The following is a 24,017-nucleotide window of genomic DNA, read 5'->3' on the forward strand; positions in this document are numbered from 1 at the left end:
AGAGAGAGAGAAAGAGATGATGTGTGTGTATGGATGGTGTAGGTTGTTAATCAGGGCCCTATGTGTGCTGACAGACTATGACAGAGAGTGTAACGGAGGTAGATTTCCTGAAAACTCTACAGTATATGGCGGGGTTATGAGAAGGTTATAGAGATTGGATAAGGAGGTTATGGAGGTTGAGAGGGGTGTAGGGGGGCTGACAGGCAATGTGTCAGAATCACATGGTGGATGCTGAAGAGAGGACGGCTCTACTCTAAACCTGTCTGTTTGTGTCTAGGTCTGCCGGACTTTTGACTGCCCTGTCACATCTCATTCCCTTCCAACTGAGGTGGGTCTATGCGCATGTGCGTGTGCATGCATGTGTGTGTGTGTGTGTGTGTGTGTGTGTGTGTGTGTGTGTGTGTGTGTGTGTGTGTGTGTGTGTGTGTGTGTGTGTGTGTGTGTGTGTGTGTGTGTGTGTGTGTGTGTGTGTGTGTGTGACCTTTTGCATTCAATAAAGCTGGTCAAGTAAACAATATCAAAAAGAAAGAAATCAAGAAATAGTCAGTAATAAATGTGAAGTGATGTTCTGACCTTTGGTTTGGGAAACATTCTAAATGGTCTCTACATGAATGACCAGGTCTGGATCAAACTGAAGGCCTTTCATTAAGGCTGGGGAGAGATAAATGCTAAGCTGCTCATGTGCTTAGTCATCTTGGGCAAAAGTGTGTGTGCACACATACACACACACACACACACACACACACACACACACACACACACACACACACACACACACACACACACACACACACACACACACACGCACACACACACACGTGCACATACACAACTTACAGAGCTTTACATAAAGAGAGAGACACCAAAGCATCTGCCTCCCTACCTCTCCTTCTCACTCTTTCTCTCTCTTTTCTGTCTGCCAGTAGCAATTCCATTCAAAGCAATTCAAAGCCTGATTGTGTAATGTACAATATAGCCAAAGCAAGAGATAATTAAACTGTTCTCACCCAAACCTGACAGTCTTTGATAAAACCCATCCCAGATTTAATTGACAACAAATTAAGCTAATAGCATTTTATACAAAGACCCACAGATGAAAAACTAATAGAGGAGAATAGAATGAGGAAATGCTTTTAACTCCTTGGTCCTCACTGCCCCTCAGGCTATGGCATGATGCCACACCCTTGACAGGATGAGGAGGACAACCCCTCTGCCACCCCTCCCACCGTGCCTCCCCCTCCTCCTCCCACACAAACAGTATTGGTTTTTCAAACCTGGAAAGTTACTCCCTCTCTCACTCTCTCTCTCGCCATCCATCTTGCTTCCTCACTCTCCTTGTCTCTTTATCTTTCAGGTGAATCAGCCCAGTGTGCATGCGTGCATGTCTGTACGCACACGTGTGTGACTGTGCATATGTCTGTGTGTGCGAATGCGCACGATTGTGTTTGTGGCTTTGTGCGTGTGTGTGTGTGTGTGTGTGTGAGATTCATCATGTCCTGCTTGTTGGTTGGTATTGATTCTGGTTACTCCGGGGTATATTTATGTGAATTAAACGTCCTCCTTTGTCTTTATCTCTTCTCGCTGTAATGAGGGACACCTGAGGCACAGTGTAAGGCTTGGTCTGCTTACACACGCTCTCTCTCTCTCAGCAGTGGTGAGTGGTGTATGGTCCTAGTAAGCCTTGTCTGCCTAATAACTGGGGCTGCACTACAGACATAGAGGTAATATTCCCTCTTGCACAGAATATACAACCTTGCCCAATGGACTTTCCTGTACAGGCCACGAAGACTGTGACTGCGTTCCAAACTGTGCTGCAGCTAGACACTAGAACAGGGTTCCTCAATAGGCGGCTTTTTAAAATAAAAATTTGCTCAGAAAACTTGGGGGGCCAAATAAAATCACCCCCAAGTTTTCTGTTTTGTTATTTATTTTAAATGATTTATGTTGTTGGACATAAACTAGTGTACAATCACCAGTAAATCAGCTCAAAGTTATTTTAATTTAGGAAATCTGTTACACTCTTAGAAAAAAGGGTTCCAAAGGGGTTATTCAGCTGTCCCCATAGGAGAGCCCTTTTTGTTCCAGGTAGAACCCTTTCATGTAGTAATGTGCTACATGTACTACAAGGAACCCAAAAGGGTTCTACCTGGAACCAGAAAGAGTTCTACCTGGAACCAAAAAGGGTTCTACCTGGAACCAAAAAGGGTTCTACCTGGAACCAAAAGGGTTCTATCTGGAACCAAAAGGGTTCTACATGCATCCAAAAAGGGTTCTTCAAAGGGTTTGTCCCATGGCCCCTGCACTACTGGGGATCACTGCACTAGACACTAGAGAAAAGTTCAACCCTAGATACTCATATAATATGCACTGCAATGCACTTTACTGTACATGCCAAGTGGACTGTAGCTGCATTCCAAACGGTATGTTTACACATGTCAAAAGTTCAGTTCATCCCTATATAATATGCAGTTCGAAAACACAATTATGCAACAGCATCTTTGGATGGACTCCAGCATGTGCTGCTTGGATGGATAGTGGATGCACTCATGCATAAAATAATGTGCTACATACAGTCAACAGCATTCTAGGCATCACTGAACTGGATCATTACCACCAAACCGGGACTGTCTTGTCTCATTACGCACACCTGGTTCCCATTCCCCCTGATTGGTATGTGTATATATGTGCCCTCCGTTCCCCATCGTCCTTGTTGATTATTATTCCACGTCCGTTGGTCTTGTGAGTACCTATGCTCTGTTGTATCAGCTTGCGTGTTACCGCGTTAGTGTGCACTTGTTATTACGGTCTCGTCCCGTGTATTGTTATTATGGGTCTCGTCTCGTGTATTGTTATTACGGGTCACGTCCCGTGTATAGTTATTACGGGTCTCGTCCCGTGTATTGTTATTACGGGTCTCGTCTCATGTATTGTTATTATGGGTCTCGTCCCGTGCATTGTTATTATGGGTCTCGTCTCGTGTATTGTTATTACGGGTCTCGTCCCGTGTATTGTTATTTCGGGTCTCGTCTCATGTATCGTTATTACGGGTCTCGTCCCGTGTATTGTTATTTCGGGTCTCGTCTCGTGTATTGTTATTACGGGTCTCGTCCCGTGTATTGTTATTTCGGGTCTCGTCTCGTGTATTGTTATTACGGGTCTCGTCCCGTGTATTGTTATTACGGGTCTCGTCCCGTGTATTGTTATTACGGGTCTCGTCTCGTGTATTTTTATAGAGGTTTACACCTAGCTCTTTGTTTGGGTTGCAACCATAAATAAATAAATAAATAAATAAATATATATATATATATATATATATATATGCTTGCTTGTTTTGGGCTTCGTCCCCGTCATGTTCCAGATGTACGCTATTTTGGGTAGAGAAATAAAAAAAAACTATTTTCATATTCCTGCGCCTGTCTCCTATCATTATACAGTACAATGTGACATTGGATGCATTTGCTGTTTTTTTTTGGTTGTGTTTTAGATTATTTTGTGCCCAATAGAAATGAATGGCAAATAATGTATTGTGTCATTTTTTTGTCACTTTTATTGTAAATAAGAATAGAATTTCTAAACACTATAGTTTCTAAACACTATCACATCCGGCCGTGATTGGGAGTCCAATAGGGTGGCGCACAATTTGCCCAGCGTCGTTCGGCTTTGGAAGGGGTAGGCCGTCATTGTAAATAAGAATTTGTTCTTAACTGTCTTGCCTAGTTAAATAAAATTTAAAAAATACATTAATGTGGATGCGACAATGATTACGATAATCCTGAATGAATTGTGAATACTGATGAGTGAGAAAGTTAGACGCACAAATATAACCCCCCCCAAAAAATGTTTTAATCTCCCCTGTTATTGTAATGCTGAGAGGATAGCATGTCTTGGGGGTATGGTATTTGTGGGTCTGAAACCTTCATTACTTTAATACACATAAGTGAATTTGTCCAAAACTTTATGTCCCCTAAAATGGTGGGACTATTAACAAAAAGTGCTCTAATTTCTAAATACCCTCAAATAAAGCAGGACAGTATGCACTTTAACCTCATAGTCATAGTATCATTTCAAATACAACGTGCTGGAGTACAGAGCCAAAAAAAACTAAAAATGTCACTGTCCCAATACTTTTGGAGCTCACTGTATACTATCTAAGGAGTCCCTGAGTACATCAAGTTGAACATAGAGGGTATGAATCCATGTTTTCTCAGCCAAAGAAATGTAATAAGAGTGTCCGTTCTAGTAATTATATTTCTATGCTCTCAGCCTTCTGTTAGAACTGAATTGTCACACAGTTGATTGATTGTGTTACATTATTTGTACACTATTTTCTTGTGTGATTGGTGAGAACACTTTCATTTACAGTTCATTCTCATTGGAACAAGTGGTAATTTTTGTGTTTTCACATTTTTTAATGCTTTAAATTCAAATAAGAGAGCTATTTTAAACAGCACTCCTCTCTCTTCGTATAAGGACATTAGTTACAAATATGATGAATGCAGTATGAAATGGACTTCAAGCATACAGTTGCTTAGACTCCATTGAAAAATCTACACAGCATCTACAGTTTCTACCTCTTCAATATCCCAATTAAAGCAGTGGAGTGAAATTGGGCTGGGTCCAGGGCTCCTCTAGTCCCATTTGGCGTGTGTATGTGTTTGCACATGTGCTTGTGTTGCGTGCCTGTGTGTGTTTCAGCCTGGTTAAGCTACAGGGTGGGTGCCATGCCAACCCCTCTCTCCACAGAGTGACTACAGAAAGTCTGCCACACAAAAAAGACCCATCCACAGATTATACTCAAAATAAAACAAACAAGAATGATACAATGTCTATTTGGGAATAGGGTGCCATTTGGGATGCCGCCATAGTATCTTTCCTAACTGTAACATGTTAGGTTACATGTGGCTGGAGATATAGCAAATGGGCACACTCATTCAATTCTATTAATCCAATGGCATTTGTACCGAATACTGCTTTATACAAATACATTGGTCACATAGTGCTTTACAGCAACAGCAGGCCTAAACCTCCAGGGGGGAGAGGTGACAGTGACAAAGACAGACTCCCTACTTCTAAACCTAAGAGACATTCACTGAACCAACTCTGATAATACAGTCGTTCCAAAAGTTTTGAAAATGACACAAATATTAATTTCCACAAAGTTTGCTGCTTCAGTGTCTCTAGATATTTTTGTCAGATGTTACTATGGAATACTGGATTAAAATTACAAGCATTTCATAAGTGTCAAAGGATTTTATTGACAATTACATGAAGTTGATGCATAGAGTCAATATTTGAAGTGTTGACCCTTCTTTTTCAAGACCTCTGCAATCTGCCCTGGCATGCTGTCAATTAACTTCTGGGCAACATCCTGACTGATGGCAGCCCATTCTTGCATAATTCATTCTTGGAGTTTGTCAGAATTTGTGGGGTTTTGTTTGTCCAACCGCCTCTTGAGGATTGACCACAAGTTCTCAATGGGATTAAGGTCTGGGGAGTTTCCTGGCCATGGACACAAAATATCGATGTTTGGTTCCCCGAGCCACTTAGTTATCACTTTTGCCTTATGGCAAGGTGCTCCATCATGCTGGAAAAGGCATTGTTCTTTACCAAACTGTTCCTGGATGGTAGGGAGAAGTTGCTTTCGGAGGATGTGTTGGTACCATTCTTTATTCATTGCTGTGTTCTTAGGCAAAATTGTGAGTGAGCCCACTCCCTTGGCTGAGAAGCAACCCCACACATGAATGGTCTCAGGATGCTTTACAGTTGGCATGACACAGGACTGATGGTAGCGCTCACCTTGTCTTCTCCGGACAAGCTTTTTTCCGGATGCACCAAACAATCGGAAAGGGGATTCATCAGAGAAAATGACTTTACCCCAGTCCTCAGCAGTCCAATCCATGTACCTTTTGCAGAATATCAGTCTGTCCCTGATGTTTTTCTTGGAGAGAAGTGGCTTCTTTGCTGCCCTTCTTGACACCAGGCCATCCTCCAAAAGTCTTCGCCTCACTGTGCCTGCAGATGCACTCACACCTGCCTGCTGCCATTCCTGAGCAAGCTCTGTACTGGTGGTGCACCAATCCCGCAGCTGAATCAACTTTAGGAGACGGTCCTGGCGCTTGATGGACTTTCTTGGGCGCCCTGAAGCCTTCTTCATAACAATTGAACCGCTCTCCTTGAAGTTCTTGATTATCTGATAAATGGCTGATTTAGGTGCAATCTTACTGGCAGCAATATCCTTGCCTGTGAAGCCCTTTTTGTGCATAGCAATGATGACGGCATGTGTTTCCTTGCAGGTAACCATGGTTGACAAGGAAGAACAATGATTCCAAGCACCACCCTCCTTTTGAAGCTTCCAGTCTGTTATTCGAACTCAATCAGCATGACAGAGTGATCTTCAGCCTTGTCCTCATCAACACTCACACCTGTGTTAAAGAGAGAATCACTGACAAGATGTCAGCTGGTCCTTTTATGGTTGGGCTGAAATGCAGTTGAAATGTTTTGGGGGGATTCAGTTAATTTGCATGGCAAAAGGGACTTTGCAATCAATAGCAATTCATCTGATCACCCTTCATAACATTCTGTAGTATATGCAAATTGACATCAACTGAGGCAGCAGACTTTGTGAAAATTCATATTTGTGTCATTCTCAAACCTTTTGGCCACGACCGTACAGTTCGCTACAACAATGTGTTCCACATAGGAAATTGGAACAATCATGTCACAGTTCTAGGTGACACGCACCCAACACACACAAACACACACTGCTCATTGTGTGCTCTGCCAGTCTGGTGCTGCTGATAGGCAGCGTGTGGTTCTTCCTCGTGTGTTAATCTGACATGGTGTGGCGTGGCATTATCGTGGCGTTAACGCCCACAAGACAGAACCACTACTGTGTCTCTGGGAAGAAGTTACAGTCAACAGAGGCCCTAGCCACTTCCTGTCCACCCGGGGGCTATCAGCACGCGCAGACAGGCCTCACACACACACACACACACACACGCACACACACACACACACACACACACACACACACACACACACACACACACACACACACAGCCAGCCAATGACTAATTATAACCCCCACTGCACTAGACAACATACAGTAGGCTACATACACTAACAGCATGGAAGTGACTCATCAACTTAATAAAAGCACAAACACAGGGCTGGTTAATAGCATTTCGACCATAGTACAGTAACATGACAAACTTCCAGTAAACTAAAATAGTTTTTATAGTAAACTTACATCTGAGTAAAGTAAATGCAAAAATATTGCGCCCTATGCCCTGATTAGTGCACTACTTTTCAGAAAAGCCCTGCCCTATATTATAGGGAATCTGGTGCCATTTCAGACACAGCCCCAGCCAGTTTACAGTGGAGTAGATGATGATGTCATAATATGTGGCCCTGAGCATAGCTGTGACCTGTATCTGTTTATCTGTTTCTCTGTAATTGACCACCCTATTATTGTGAGCTATGCTACAGGGTGCTACGCACTATTAAACTGGACCAATGAACCACACCCAGACAGTCATGACTCACCTCTCTCTCTCTCTCCAAAACCCTCCCTCCATCCATCCATTGAGGGGTAGAAGAAGATAGAGAAGGGGAGCGGGCACGAAAAGGAGGAGAAGAGGGAGAGATAGGAGGGGAGATTGGGAGGATGGACACAGAAAGGAGGAGAAAAGGGAGAGAGGAGGTGAACTAGGTGGGGGGTGGACACATGAAAAGCATGAGAAAAGGTAGAGATAGGAGGGAATAGGGGGTGGACACAGAAAAGAGGAGAAAAGGGAGAGATAGAAGGGCAAAAATAGGAATAGAATGTCATTGGAAGTGGGTTACTCACCAGCTCGACAGAGCCATAGTGTTTTCGGCTGAAGTCTCCACGCCTGCAGCCCAAGTCCTCCGAGGCAGAGCTGCAACACAGACGCATGGTGGTCAGTCTCTCCTTTCTCTCTCCTCCATAAGGAGATTGACACACTCACTGACTCGCTCATTCACTCCTACAGGTGGCTGCTTGGCTCTACCTCTCTCTCTTTCTCTCTCTCTCTCCATGTATCTTTCTTTTTCTCCTACTATCCTCCTTCTAGGTATCTCTGACACTATTTCTCTCCTTGTTAACTTATCACTCACTGTCTTTTGCTCTCTCTTTTGTTGTCGTCCTTCTCTCTCTCCATCTCTCTCTGCTCTCTCCAATTCCAGGTACCTCTATTTCTCTTCATGTTCACTTCCCTCTCTCATTCTCTCTCTTGTTGTTGTCGTTGTGTCTCCCTTCTGTTGACTGTCTCTCTCTCTCTCTCTCTCTCTCTCTCTCTCTCTCTCTCTCTCTCTCTCTCTCTGTCTCTCTCTCTCTCGTAGGATTAGCTATCCAGCAGTAGCAGCATGGTCCAGCCCCAGTCCTGATTGAGAGGAGGGCCCGAATTAAGACAACCCCCCTCCTTCACGTTCCAATTAAGCCTGTCCAACCACACACAAAAAAAACATAATGATCCAGAACCACACTCAAGAAACCATAGTGAATCACAACCACACACCCCCCACATATACAAAACTATTTTTCAATCTGACCATTCTGTCTCTGAATCATATTTGATTTCACATATAGTTTCCATAGGGGAAATGATTCTGCTCCACTAAGAAGTACAGTACAGACAAAGCATCAAACCCTTGACAGCAGAGCAAGAGTGATGTAGTCTCACAAGTCAGATATGGGCAATTCCATGATAATAGGATTATGCGGAGACTGAGACCTTTAAAATGTAAGTTTAACTATACAACTCTATGCACAGTCACACATTTTTTAAATGTCTACTTTGACAAAAACACATTTACTGGAAGAACTATGTAGATAGAAAGTTTGGTAACATAATTTTTGGGGTTATTGAACTTGTCACGCTCTGACCTAGGAGAGCTGTGTTTTCTCTGTTTAGTTAGGTCAGGGTGTGATAGGTGGGTGGGCATTCTATGTTTTGTTTTCTATGTTTTAGCCGGGTATGGTTTCCAATGAGAGGCAGCTGTCTATCGTTGTCTCTGATTGGAAGCCATACTTAGGCAGCCTGTTTTTCCCTTTGTTTTCGTGGGATCTTGTTTTTGTGCAGCTGTGTGTGTGTGTGTGTGTGTGTGTGTGTGTGTGTGTGTGTGTGTGTGTGTGTGTGTGTGTGTGTGTGTGTGTGTGTGTGTGTGTGTGTGTGTGTGTGTGTGTGTGTGTGTGTGTGTGTGTGTGTGTGTGTGTGTGTGTGTGTGTGTGTGTGTGTGTGTGTGTGTGTGTGTGTGCAGCCCCAGAACGTCACATTTGTTTCAGTTTTCACCTGTTTCTTGTTTTTGTTCGGGTTCTCTAAATAAAGATGTGGAACTACCAGCATGCTGCGCCTTGGCTGATCTATGACAGGGAATTTGAAGATAGCACTCGTGACAGAACTACAGTAAGTGAAGTGGATGTACAGTTAAAGTCCACATACACCTTAGCCAAATACATTGAAACTCTGTTTTCACAATTCCTGACATTTAATCCTAATAAAAATTCCATGTTTGAGGTAAGTTAGGATCACCACTTTATTTCAAGAATGTGAAATGTCAGAATAATAGTAGAGAGAATTAATTATTTCAGCTATTATTTCTTTCATCACATTCCCAGTGGGTAAGAAGTTTACATACACTCAATTAGTATTTGGTAGCATTGCCTTTAAATTGTTTAACTTGGGTCAAACGTTTCAGGAAGCCTTCCACAAGCTTCCCACAATAAGTTGGGTGAATTTTGGCCCATTCCTCCTGACAGAGCTGGTGTAACTGAGTCAGGTTTCTAGGCTTCCTTACTCACACACGCTTTTTCAGTTCTGCCCACACATTTTCCAACGGATTGAGGTCAGGGCTTTGTGATGGCCACTCCAATACCTTGACTTTGTTGTCCTTAAGCCATTTTGCCACAACTTTGGAAGTATGCTTGGGGTCATTGTCCATTTGGAAGACCCATTTGTGACCAAGCTTTAACTTCCTGACTGATGTCTTGAGCTGTTGCTTCAATATATGCACAATTTTCCTTTCCTCATGATGCCATCTATTTTGTGTAGTGCACCAGTCCCTCCTGCAGCGAAGCACCCCCACAACATGATGCTGCCACCCCCGTTCTTCACGGTTGGGATGGTGTCCTTCAGCTTGCAAGCATCCCCCTTTTTCCTCCAAACATAACGATGGTCATTATGGCCAAACAGTTTTTGTTTCATCAGACTAGAGGACATTTCTCCAAAAAGTACAACCATGCCTCAGGACTACCTGGCTTGACTCCTTGCTGTCCCCAGTTCACCTGGCTGTGCTGCTGCTCCAGTTCCAACTGTTCTGCCTGCAGCTATGGAACCCTGACCTGTTCTCCGGACGTGCTACCTGTCCCAGACCTGCTGTTTTCAACTCTCTAGAGACAGCACTCTCTAGAGACAGCAGGAGCGGTAGAGATACTCTCAAAGATCGGCTATGAAAAAGCCAACTGACACTTACTCTTGTGTTACTGACTTGTTGCACCCTCGACAACTACTATGATTATTATTATTTGACCATGCTGGTCATTTATGAACATTTGAACATCTTGGCCATGTGCTGTTATAATCTCCACCCGGCACAGCCAGAAGAGGACTGGCCACCCCTCATAGCCTGGTTCCTCTCTAGGTTTCTTTCTAGGTTTTGGCCTTTCTGGGGAGTTTTTCCTAGCCACTGTGCTTCTACACCTGCATTGCTTGCTGTTTGGAGTTTTAGGCTGGGTTTCTGTACAGCACTTTGAGATATCAGCTGATGTAAGAAGGGCTATATAAATACATTTGATTTGATTTGTCCCCATGTGCAGTTGCAAACCGTAGTCTGGCTTTGTAATGGCGGTTTTGGAGCAGTGGCTTCTTCCTTGCTGAGAGGCCTTTCAGGTTATGTCAATATAGGACTAGTTTTACTGTTGATATAGATACTTTTGTACCTGTTTCCTCCAGCAACTACACAAGGTCCTTTGCTGTTGTTCTGGGATTGATGATTGATTTGCACTTTTCACAGACTTGTGGAGGTCTACAATTTTTTTTTTCTAAGGTCTTGGCTGATTTCTTTTGATTTTCCCATGACGTTAATCAAAGAGGCACTGAGTTTGAAGGTAGGCCTTGAAATACATCCACAGGTACACCTCCAATTGACCCTAATGATGTCAATTAGCCTATCAGAAGCTTTTAAAGCCAGGACATCATTTTCTGTAATTTTCCAAGCTGTTTAAAGGCAAAGTCAACTTAGTGTATGTAAACTTCTGACCCACTGGAATTGTGATACAGTAAATTATAACCTGTCTGGGCTAGTGGGCAGTATTTTCACGGCCGGATGAAAAACATACCCAATTTCAACAGGTTACTACTCTGGCCCAGAAACTAGACTATGCATATTATTAGTATATTTGGATAGAAAACACTCTGAAGTTTCTAAAACTGTTTGAATGGTGTCTTAGTATAACAGAACTCATATGTCAGGCAAAAACCTGAGAAAATTCCAAGCAGGAAGTGGAAAGTCTGAGAATTGTAGTTCTTCTTTTGATTCTCTATCGAAGCTACAGTGTCTCTGGGGGACGTTGCACTTCCTACGGCTTCCATTGGCTGTCTAAAGCCTTCAGAAAGTGGTTTGAGCATTTTCCTGTCACTGGGCAGATAATAGGAGCTCAGTTTCTGAGTGGTCTGCCTGGCAACAAAGGGATTGGATATGCTCGGTCCCGGCGAGCGCACCCCTCCTTCCTTTTCTTCTTGAATGAATATGCTATTGTCCGGTTAGAATATTATCGCAATTGTATGTTAAAAATACTATAAAGATTGATTTTCAACAGCGTTTGACATGCTTATAAGTACGTTAATTGAACATTTTGACTTTTCGTCTCTCGTTCCGCGCTCGCGCGTTATGCCTTTGGATAAGTGATCTGTACACACGAACAAAACGGAGATATTTGTACATAAATATGAATTAAAACAACATTTCTTGTGGAAGTAGCAGTCCTGGGAGTGCATTCTGACAAAGATCAGCAAAGGTAAGAGAATATTTCTAATACTAATTCTGAGTTTAGGTTGCCCTGAACTTGGCGGGTGTCTGAATAGCTCACCGTGATGGCTGAGCTATGTACTCAGAATATTGAAAAATGTGCTTTCTCCGTAAAGCTATTTTAAAATCTGACACAGCGGTTGCATCTAGGGGTAGTCTATCTATAATTCTTTAAATAATTGTTATATTTTTTGTCAACGTTTATGATGAGTATTTTTGTAAATTGATGTGCACATTCACTGGGTGTTTTGGTGGGAATACATTTTCTGAACATCACGCGCCAATGTATTGTGTAACATAATGTCCTAGGAGTGTCATCTGATGAAGATCGTCAAAGGTTAGTGCTTCATTTCGCTGTGTTTTGGGTTTTATTAGCACATGTCCTTGCTTGGAAAATGGCTGTATGATTATTTTTGTCTATGTACGCTCCTAACATAATCTAATGTTTTGCTTTCGCTGTAAAGCCTTTTTGAAATCGGACAATTTGGTTACATCAAGGAGAAGTGTATATTTAAAATGGTGTAAAATAGTTGTATGTTTGAGAAAGTTGAATTATGACATTTGTTGTTTTTGAATTTGCCGACCTGATATTTCACTGGCTGTGAAATACGTCCCACGTTTCCCATAGAAGATAAGTGAAATAATCTGTCTGTAAACAATTGTTGGAAAAATTACTTGTGTCATGCACAAAGTAGATGTCCTATCCGACTTGCCAAAACTATTGTTTGTTGACAAGAAATTTGTGGAGTGGTTGAAAAACGAGTTTTAATGACTCCAACCTAAGTGTATGTAAACTTCCGACCTCAACTGTATTTCTATTACCTTTCAATACTTTTTCTGGTAGATTTTTAAGATGTAACATTTTTGAGGGAAAAAATGTACACTGAACAAAAATATAAATGCAACATGTGAAGTGTTGGTCCCATTGTTTCATGAGCTGAAAAAAAAAATCCCAGATTTGTTTACAACCATTTTAGCGAGCATTTCTCCTTTGCCAAGACCATCCATCCACCTGACAGGTGTGGCATATCAGGAAGCTGATTCAACAGCATGATCATTACAAAAGGGCATTTTGTGCTAGGGACAATAAAAGACCACAAAATGTGCAGTTTTGTCACACAACACAATGCCACAGAAGTCTCAAGTTTTGAAGGAGCATGCAATTGGCATGCTGACTGCAGGAATGTCCACCAGAGCTGTTGCCAGGTAATTGAATGTTCATTTCTCTACCATAAGCCACCTCCTTCATCATTTTAGAGAAGTGGGCAGTACATCCTACTGGCCTCACAACCGCAGACCACGTGTAACTATGCCAGTCCAAGACCTCTACATCCGGCTTCTTCATCTGCGACCAGCCACCTGGACAGCTGATGAAACTGTGGGTTTGCACAACTGAAACATTTCTCAGAAACCATCTCAGGGAAGCTCATCTGCATGCTCATCATCCTCACCAGGGTCTTGACTTGACTGTAGTTCAGCATCGTAACTGACTTCAGTGGGCAAATGCTCACCTTTGATGGCCACCGGCACACTAGAGAAGTGTGCTCTTCACGGATGAATCCCGGTTTCAACTGTACCGGGCAGATGGCAGACAGCGTGTATGGCGGTGTGTGGGGTGAGCGGTTTGCTGATATCAATGGGGTTATGGTATGGGCAGGCATAAACTATGGACAAAAAATGCAAATTCAATCAATGGCAATTTGAATGCACAGAGACAGCGTGACGAGATCCTGAGGCCCATTGTTATGCCATTTATCTGCCGCCATCACCTCATGTTTCAGCATGATAATGCACGGCCCCATGTCGCAAGGATCTGTACACAATTCCTGGAGGCTGAAAATGTCCCAATTCTTCCACGGCCTGCATACTCACCAGACATGTCACCCATTGAGCATGTTTGGGATGCTCTGTATCGACGTGTACGACAACGTGTTCCAGTTCCCGCCAATTTCCAGCAACTTCGCACAGCCATTGAAGAGTGGGACAACATTCCACAGACCAAAATCAATAGCCTGATCAACTCTATGCGAAAGAGATGTCATGCTGCATGGGGCAAATGATGGTCACTCCAGATACTGACTGGTTTTCTGATCCACGCCCCTACATTTGTTTTAAGGTATCTGTGACCAACAAATGCATATCTGTATTCCCAGTCATGTGAAATCCATAGGTTAGGGCCTAAAAAATGTATTTCAATTGACTGATTTCCTTATATGAAATGTAACTCAGTAAAATCTTTGAAATTGTTGCATTTTGCATTTATATTTTTGTTCAGTATATATATGCCTTAATACATTTAAAAAAGAGACTCTTAGCTTTCATTTGACAGCCAATTTGACCTGCTGTTGGTGCCCATGTGTCCTTTTACATGGAAATGCCTATATATTGCATAGTACCGGTATTCCTACAACTATACTTTCCAGAGAAATACTGGAAATCAAGGCTAAGAGATGCAGCAAGGATTTCAGTATAACACTGTGGTGGATGACAATGAGAGCCAGTCACAGGGTGGATGGTGTCTATGTTGCTGTGCTGTCATCCTACTGTGTTGGATAACATCAAAGTGCTGCTAGGTATACTTAGAGGTTGAAGAGGACAGGATAGTGTGAGATAATTTCTCCTGACAGTTTGTGTGTTTCTCTGTACTGTATGAGTGTTTGTCTTGCTCTCTCAGTGAGTAGCCGATCATTGCTGTTCCATTACCATGCACTACAGTGAAAGGTCTGATTGCAGTGTTGACACCATGGACAGGCCTGCCTGTTGTCTGCATTATGCTGTGTGTGTATGGTAACGGTGAGTGAGTGATTATGTTATGTGTGTGTGTCTCTTTCAACAGCATCTCTCTGGCTGTGTGTGTGGTGAGAGATATGACCTGTTGGTGACACAATAGTGATACAATATGGGAGACGAGTGTATCTGTAAATATACTGCTCAAAAAAATAAAGGGAACACTTAAACAACACAATGTAACTCCAAGTCAATCACACTTCTGTGAAATCAAACTGTCCACTTAGGAAGCAACACTGATTGACAATAAATTTCACATGCTGTTGTGCAAATGGAATAGACAACAGGTGGAAATTATAGGCAATTAGCAAGACACCCCCAATAAAGGAGTGGTTCTGCAGGTGGTGACCAAAGACCACTTCTCAGTTCCTATGCTTCCTGGCTGATGTTTTGGTCACTTTTGAAAGCTGGCGGTGCTTTCACTCTAGTGGTAGCATGAGACGGAGTCTACAACCCACACAAGTGGCTCAGGTAGTGCAGCTCATCCAGGATGGCACATCAATGCGAGCTGTGGCAAGAAGGTTTGCTGTGTCTGTCAGCGTAGTGTCCAGAGCATGGAGGCGCTACCAGGAGACAGGCCAGTACATCAGGAGACGTGTAGGAGGGCAACAACCCAGCAGCAGGACCGCTACCTCCGCCTTTGTGCAAGGAGGAGCAGGAAGAGCACTGCCAGAGCCCTGCAAAATTACCTCCAGCAGGCCACAAATGTGCATGTGTCTGCTCAAACGGTCAGAAACAGACTCCATGAGGGTGGTATGAGGGCCCGACGTCCACAGGTGGGGGTTGTGCTTACAGCCCAACACCGTGCAGGACGTTTGGCATTTGCCAGAGAACACCAAGATTGGCAAATTCGCCACTGGCGCCCTGTGCTCTTCACAGATGAAAGCAGGTTCACACTGAGCACATGTGACAGACGTAACAGTCTGGAGACGCCGTGGAGAACGTTCTGCTGCCTGCAACATCCTCCAGCATGACCGGTTTGGCGGTGGGTCAGTCATGGTGTGGGGTGGCATTTCTTTGGGGGGCCGCACAGCCCTCCATGTGCTCGCCAGAGGTAGCCTGACTGCCATTAGGTACCGAGATGAGATCCTCAGACCCCTTGTAGACCATATGCTGATGCGGTTGGCCCTGGGTTCCTCCTAATGCAAGACAATGCTAGACCTTATGTGGCTGGAGTGTGTCAGCAGTTCCTGCAAGAGGAAGGCATTGATGCTATGGACTGGCCCGCCCGTTCCCCAGACCTGAATCCAATTGAGCACATCTGGGACATCATGTCTCGCTCCATCCACCAACGCCACATTGCACCACAGACTGTCCAGGAGTTGGCGGATGCTTTAGTCCAGGTCTGGGAGGAGATCCCTCAGGAGACCATCCGCCACCTCATCAGGATCATGCCCAGGCGTTGTAGGGAGGTCATACAGGCACGTGGAGGCCACATACACTACTGAGCCTCATTTTGACTTGTTTTAAGGACATTACATCAAAGTTGGATCAGCCTTTAGTGTGGTTTTCCACTTTAATTTTGAGTGTGACTCCAAATCCTGACCTCCATGAGTTGATAAACTGGATTTCCATTGATTATTTTTGTGTGATTTTGTTGACAGCACATTCAACTATGCAAAGAAAAAAGTATTTAATAAGATTATTTCTTTCATTCAGATCTAGGATGTGTTGTTTAAGTGTTCCCTTCATTTTTTTGAGCAGTGTATAAACATAATGTTATGAGTGTCTGAGTTGATATGCCTCCTCCTGGTGGATATGAATTTAGAATAGGGGTCATAATGGTTATGTGTGGCCATGCTTATGGATAAATATATTCAGTATGTGTAATCCCCCCCCCCCCCTCTCTCTCTGTAGAAAAGGGTGGGGCCTGCTTCTAAAGAAAAGACCCTCCATCTGTAATAGACTCATCTAATATCCTCTCTTGTTGTTTTTTCTCATGTCTACTCTTTCCTGTCCTTCACCTCTCCTCTGAGAGGAGGGATAGTGGGATGAAAAAAGCAGGGAGAGCGGGAGTGTCCTGGAGGGGGATGATAAAGGGATGGGGTCCGACCTATTGCCCTTCACTCATCCACTTTAAGTTAATGAAAAAAAGCTCATCCTTCCATACCTCTATCCTGCCATCCCCTCATCACTGGGTTTACGGTAAATTGGAAAATGCAGCATAAAACATGTATTTTATGAAGGTTACAGGTAAGGGTTAAACTGTGTTTGTATGTGTGTGTGGAAAACGTACAAAAGCAGATAAAACATTTATATTTTACTCTCATTCTGTTACCAAACTTTACAGCTGCACACACAAACAGGGTTTAACCCCTACCTGTAACCTCCATAAAATACACATTTTATGCTGCACTGCCCAATTTACTGTGTATGTGTGTTTGTGTCTGTGTGATGGGAAGGAGGTCCACCTCCTTAAATTGGGACACAGTCAGCAATGTTACGAGTTTGTTGTTTATGTGTCTAAGGGGTGTAGATGGCAACAGCACAGCACAGTGTGACCTGAATTGATTTCTGTTAGAAATAACCAACGATTGGAAATTGGATCCTTTGGCAGAAGCCCTGGTTTTTCAGATGGGCCTGTTACAATCATGTTAGGACTACTGATCATAGACTGACAGTAGGATTCGTTTGGGGCCTCGTTGGATGTAGGCCTACTCAATGGTGACTGTGATTATAATGATGATGAAAACCTTGAACAATAATGACTAGAATAATCTTGAATAAATAAATTATATTTCTATCAATAAAACAAATACAATTATGATGATGATAATGATGACACCTTGGTCCCTAACCCTCCACCCAGACCAGGACTAGAAATGTAGTGTTGTTGTCATGGTGACCACCCACTGCCCAATCACATACAGTCAGTCAAGGTGTGAACCCAGAGGTGAAAAGTCAAAGGTTATGTAGACTCACTAATGAGGGAGGACCAAAAACTTTTCAGAACACCTATCTTTTTGCTTTCTTGAACCTCAAAAGCCCATTGTAAGAATCAGGACCGGCCCTAGCCATAAGTAACATACACCGTCTTTCATCCCAAATAGTATCACCCTGACAAAAAGCCCCCCACCCCCCCACCTCCTATTAGCATCTGTTGGTAAGGCCATTGCTAGAACGTGCCAAATTCTGCCCGGGATACGTAATGAAAGGAAAAAAATCGATATCGTTCGTTGATATGCTGTTTGTTATCTTCTGAGGTGTGCGGAGAGAGAAGCGCGCACAGTCAAAAGACAGAAAATGCGATCATTGTTACAGGTTATTTACGCTATTTAAGATATGTTTTAGCTTTAAATCTCACAGATTATTGGTGGATAAAGTACAAAACATGATCCATGCATAGTCATTGATGTTTACTTGCTTGCAAAACTTGATCGCAAACCTTGATTTAGCTAGCATGAGCATGCTGTAAGCAAGCATGAAAACTGCAAACGATGGATGCAAACACTACTGTGAGGTAAGACCACTTTTCCAAATCTCTTTATTTAGCTAGCTATCTAGTTAAGCTAAGCTTTGTTTGTATTGTATTACTTGAGTTTGAAGAAATTCAGTTGATTTAAATAGCTATCTCTTATACTAAGTAGCCTATGACAAGTGTTATGACAAGTGCTATATCAGCTGTACAATGTTAAAAGGTGAACTCCATTAATTAATCTTCTGGTCACCATGAGTGATCAGATTGTACCTTGGTCTACCATTAGAGAGGCTGGTTTCAGACTACGGGCCTATTCAGGCCTATACCAGGGAAATGCACAAGGGGAAGGACCTGTATTAGTAGATCATAGGAAACCCTGTTGCAGTGAGGTTATTTTAGCAATAACAGTACCTATTGAATACCAATGTATGTGTGTAAATGAATTGATTTCTTGCTGAATTACTACATTCATGATAGGTAATTTATCCTTTATTTTTCATGTCCCATACAAGGATGCCATGGTGTGGGCCTCTGTCAAACAACTTCCTCCCAGCAACAACAGAAATGCGAGCTGAGCTTTCAAAAATCACATCAGGAGGTAAGATATTTGTTTACATTGCACAATTAATTATCAGATAATGGAACTTTTTTATTAGCGTAATGTCTCAATTACACGCAGTATGTTGCCGTTCTTTATTAAAACCCCATTCCTCTGGAATCCATACCATCACTGCAGCGAGTGCAACTTCAACCATGTCAATCAGTAAACGGTGAGTGACAAACAAGGGAAACATCTCAATAGTCCAAATGGCTTTCTCTCCCTGTGTCTTCTTAATCTGCACTAATGAAACATATCTGCATGATGTAAAATCTATCATCTCTCCCTTCTGTTTCAATCTTACTACCTCCGGACTCCTGATTCTGCCTCTTCCTTCTCTTCATCACGTTACGGGATCTCTCCTCTTCCTCCAGACGATTGCCCAACAACCTGCCCACTCGACTCGTCTCCAACCCCTCCTCCCTCCTATGTCTGACCACTGGTTGCTTTCTCTCCAACTTCGACTTCCAGTCGTACCCCTACTCAAGAAACTAACACTTCTCAGACAGGTATACTTTTCTATCTCAAACTTGATATATCTTGAATATTACTTAGCCAGCTTCTATACCGAGATTTTGTATTTCGGTTTAGCAGTATAACACTAACCTGTCGTGCAACTTATTTATATGTCGCTGCAGACAGGAAGTAGAATGGAGCGTGTGCGCACAAACATTGACATCCATGTTTGGTTTTGATTTGAAGGGGGTTGTAGCATATAACAATTGGATTTAATTATTTCCTGGCCACCACTTGGTGATGCAAGCAATGCATTTATTTTCAGAACCGTCCACTGACCACGGATATACCCTCCGACGTGTTAAAAGCATAGCAAAACTCAGTTAGAAGGGTGCTCTTAGAGTACACTCTGTGTATTGTATTCGTGTATGCACACGATTTTGAGTATTATAGCAAATTAGTGTGCCTTTTTAGTTTATTTGGCCTGTTAAGAGTTAGTAATTATTAGTTGGTCAAGCCTAAAATGGCGTCGGGGCATGTCCCGTTGGAAATTGTATGTGGGTCCCACCCTTTCTGCGGTTCTTGTAGGAATTAGTCATATTCCATCCATTCAATTATTCATAATGCCTTAGTCATTAATGTGTTGCTACTGCCACCTAATGGTGCTTTAGGTTAAGCCCTTTATATGTAGTAACATGGTTATAGTGATGCCTTTATAGTTTATTGTAAGTGGTGTCATTGTATTTCTATGTTATCCTGATATTAATGGCACTTTGTATTCTGCTCTCTCCTAGAGAAACCACACATTCACTCTTCCACACCCATAGTTATGCATCAGTGGTACACGCAGTAGCCTTCCTAGTGATCTACCCATTGCCCTGTACATACTCTGCCTGTTATATACTGATATTCCTCCAAGTAATCTTCAAGAAAACCATTCACTGTGCCTTGCCATCATTGCGTTCTGACTGACGCCCGGAGGCGAACATGTCCAAACCAAACCAGCAACCTAAGAATAATACAGTCTTTTATCCCTTACAGGCTAGGAACCTCAGATATTCTCCTCCAATCAGTTTTTAAAAGGAGGTGAAGAGAGAGGACATGAGCAATCTAAGAAAGATAAATTGAGAAAGAACTTATCCCTGAACCATAAATCAACCCCTAGCCCTAACACCCTATACACGTGTGTAGACCTGAGCGAATTGGATAGGTGTAAGCAATATGGGAACAATTAAACCTGGCCTGGATCTACCTGTAACCTGTTTGTTTTCTTTATGCATCCTTCTATGCCTCTGTCTCTTTCCCTTTTACTCTACTTCTGTTCTTCAAGATCTAGGGGATCTGCCATGCTCTAAGACGCCTACCGTATCCCTTCTCCAGACCTGGATCAACCTGATGTCCTCCATGATCAACTACCCTCCAAGATCCCACTTTTATTACATCATCTACAGCTACTGTTAATGTCATGTGGTTTGATCTAATCTGCTAAGGACCTGTGCTTGACATATCATCTTGGGCACAGTGAGATACACAGATGCACTACATACACTAGCACTGCAAACACTCCAAGAGAAAAGAGAACAGCTGTGCCTGGACTCTACAGTTTTCCTCTTCAAGTCAACCTTCTGGGACTTGCTGCCTGTTGAGGGAAATTGGCTGGCTGTCACGGCTGTCGAAAGGATCGGACCAAAGTGCAGCGTGGTTGTAGTTCCACATTTTATTGAATCTGTGAAACTTTGCAAAACATAAATAACCGAATTTACAAAACAACAAACCGTGACGCAGAGAGAAACAAACACTACTCAAAATATAATCACCCACAAAACCCAGGAAGAAAAACCCCTACTTAAATATGATCTCCAATCAGAGGCAATGAGGACCAGCTGCCTCCAATTGGAGATCAACACAAAAAACAACATAGAAATAGAAAAACACAACACCCCCTGTCACGCCCTGACCTACTCTACCATAGAAAATCACATCTTACTATGGTCAGGACGTCACACTGGCAGAACCACCTATAGCACCCACCTCTTCTCTATCCCACACGCCAGAACTGAGATTGTAATCTATGCTTCTGTTTTCTCAACTAAATTGTATTTTATTGTTTATATGTTGATGTTAGCCTATACTCATGTATTTCAGTCTATAACTGCCATGACACCTGCTCCACAAAAAGCACCTTTTTCATATTTCAATCTTAAATATTGCCAGGTTGTTTTTTTCCACAGGGTGTTTATTTAATTAATGAATTGTTGTAAATCCCTTTTGGTATTTTTGAGTTAAACATTATTCAACTGTCTGTTGTGTCATTGCATTATATTCAACATGTGTACTGCTGTATTACTGAGCTATGGGTAGGGAAAAAATTATCATAATAAGACTAATAGCATGCTTTAGTAAGACAAGACAAAACAAGCTCAAAATAAAATTATGCCAGCCTGAGGAGCTGATTTGATTTGAACCGATTTGCATATTAATGAAGTGCTAATAGCTTTATGGGAGCTCACCTTACGATCTGAAAGGTAAGTTGTTGTGCAGTTTACACATTTTCTTTGCTATTTTGAAAACTAAGAACCCTTTAAGACATTACTTTTAATGTTGACATGTTAATGTACCCAAAGGTAGTTCAAAGTAATGTTTTCATCTTGATCAGCGGAATTGTTGCGGAAATAAGCTTTGTTTACATAGCAGGGATGAAAATAATAGCATTTTGGCTGTAATGATCTCCAAAATTCAAAGCATTAGTCCATCGCACCATTGATATAGCAAAGGATGCTAACAGCTTCTGGAATCCCATTGTGACGCAGGGGGACACACTTTGGTAGAGGGACACTATTTGGCATGACAGGCCCCAGACCAAGTTTTTAGTAATTCAGTTGCTGAACTTACTGTGCAATTTCGAAATTTGGTTGTGCATCAGCAGTTTTTTCTCTTGTTATGTCAGTCACTAAAGGCAATTCCACGATAACCGAATTACGCTGAGACCCGATTTTTATGCCAAACAAAGATCATTGATTTTAACAATAAACAAACCATACAACTCTATGCACACTCTAACAATCTAACTCTAACAACATCCACTGAACATTTTACTAAAATTTACTCGAAGAACAGTGCAGATGTAAAGTTTGGTAACAGAATGACAGAAATATCCCTCTGTGTTTTATGTTTTTGTAGGCATTCCAAAAGCTCTCTTAAATATCTACTCCGAATTAAGATTCAAAGATGTTTGCAGAAAGAATGGCGTGTCAGCTATGACATGGCACCTTGAGCTGTAAAAAATATATTTTGGTTATAAAACTACAGTAAGTGAAGGGGATTAACACCCAGTAACAGAATGATGGTAACAGAATGACATCATGGGTCCCTGATCTGTACTGTACAGAAATGTATAATTATGAAGGTAATTTTTTTATGGTGATTTATTCTGAATAGGTACACAAAGGTAGAACAATTGAATATCATCCTTTGCATGTTTGGGTATTATTCTACACACTGGCTAGTATTCTAATGAGGTCCACCCCCAAACAAGACCAAATTTGGTTGGTCCGGCCAGGTTTGGACATCACAGTTTAGTACAGTAGAGCACAGTAGAATACAGTACATCACAGCACAGTAGAGTTCATTACAATACAGCACAGTAAAGTACAATGCAGTATAGTACAGTACAGTAGAGTTCAGTACAGTCCTCAGAGCATGCGCAGACCAGCTGGCTGGTGTGTTTACGGATATATTCAATCAATCCCTATCCCAGTCTGCTGTCCCCACATGCTTCAAGATGTCCACCATTGTTCCTGTTCCAAAAAAAGTTAAGGTAACTGAACTAAATGACTATCGCCCCGTAGCACTCACCTCTGTCATCATAAAGTGCTTTGACAGACTAGTCAAGGATCATATCACCTCCACCTTACCGGTCACCCTAGACCCACTTCAATTTGCTTACCGCCCCAATAGGTCCACAGACGATGCAATCGCCATCACACTGCACACTGCCCTATCCTATCTGGAAAAGATGTATGCCTATGTAAGAATGCTGTTCATTGACTACAGCTCAGCATTCAACACCACAGTACCCTCCAAACTCATCATTAAGCTTGAGACCCTGGGTCTCGACCCTGCCCTTTGCAACTGGGTCCTGGACTTCCTGACGGCTGCCCCCAGGTGGTGAAGGTAGGAAACAACATCTCCACTCCGCTGATCCTCAACACTGGGGCCCCACAAGGGTGCGTTCTCTGCCCCCTCCTGTACTCCCTGTTCACCCACGACTGCGTGGACATGCACGCCTCCAACTCAATCATTAAGTTTTCAGATGATACAACAGTGGAAGGCTTGATTACCAACAACGACGACGCAGCCTACAGGGAGGAGGTGAGGGCCCTCAGAGTGTGGTGTCAGCAAAATAACCTCTCACTCAATGTCAGCAAAACAAAAGAGGAAACAGCAAAGGGATCCACATCGACAGGACAGCAGTGGAAAGTTTTAAGTTCCTCGGTGTACATATCACTGACGAACTGAAATTGTCCGAGCACACAGACAGTGTGGTGAATAAGGTGCAACAGCGCCTCTTCAATCTCCGGAGGCTGAAAAAATGTGGCTTGTCACCGAAAACCCTCGCTAACTTTTACAGGGTACAAACGAGAGTATCCTGTCGGGCTGTATCACTGCCTGGTGCGGCAACTGCACCGCCCAAAACCGCAAGGCTCTCCAGAG

The 24,017-nt window shown here is 42.7% G+C and overlaps 1 protein-coding gene across 7 annotated transcripts in view; it reads right to left on the reverse strand.

Annotated features, from left to right (window-relative positions):
- Positions 1 to 24,017, reverse strand: part of LOC106562867 (GTPase-activating Rap/Ran-GAP domain-like protein 3) — a 225,564-nt gene that overhangs the window by 130,364 nt on the left and 71,183 nt on the right. For 6 of the 7 annotated variants that reach the window (XM_045689799.2, XM_045689794.2, XM_045689796.2 and 3 more), the window contains exon 2: positions 7,850 to 7,919. In XM_045689799.2, the coding sequence (XP_045545755.1) occupies positions 7,850 to 7,919 (70 nt within the window). Of the gene's footprint in view, positions 1 to 7,849; positions 7,920 to 8,136; positions 8,306 to 24,017 lie in introns of those variants that run through there. The other variant, XM_045689793.2, reaches the window with a different exon arrangement.

The sequence above is a fragment of the Salmo salar genome, chromosome 11, assembly GCF_965601325.2.
Source record: "Salmo salar chromosome 11, fSalSal1, whole genome shotgun sequence".
Lineage (NCBI taxonomy): Eukaryota > Metazoa > Chordata > Actinopteri > Salmoniformes > Salmonidae > Salmo > Salmo salar.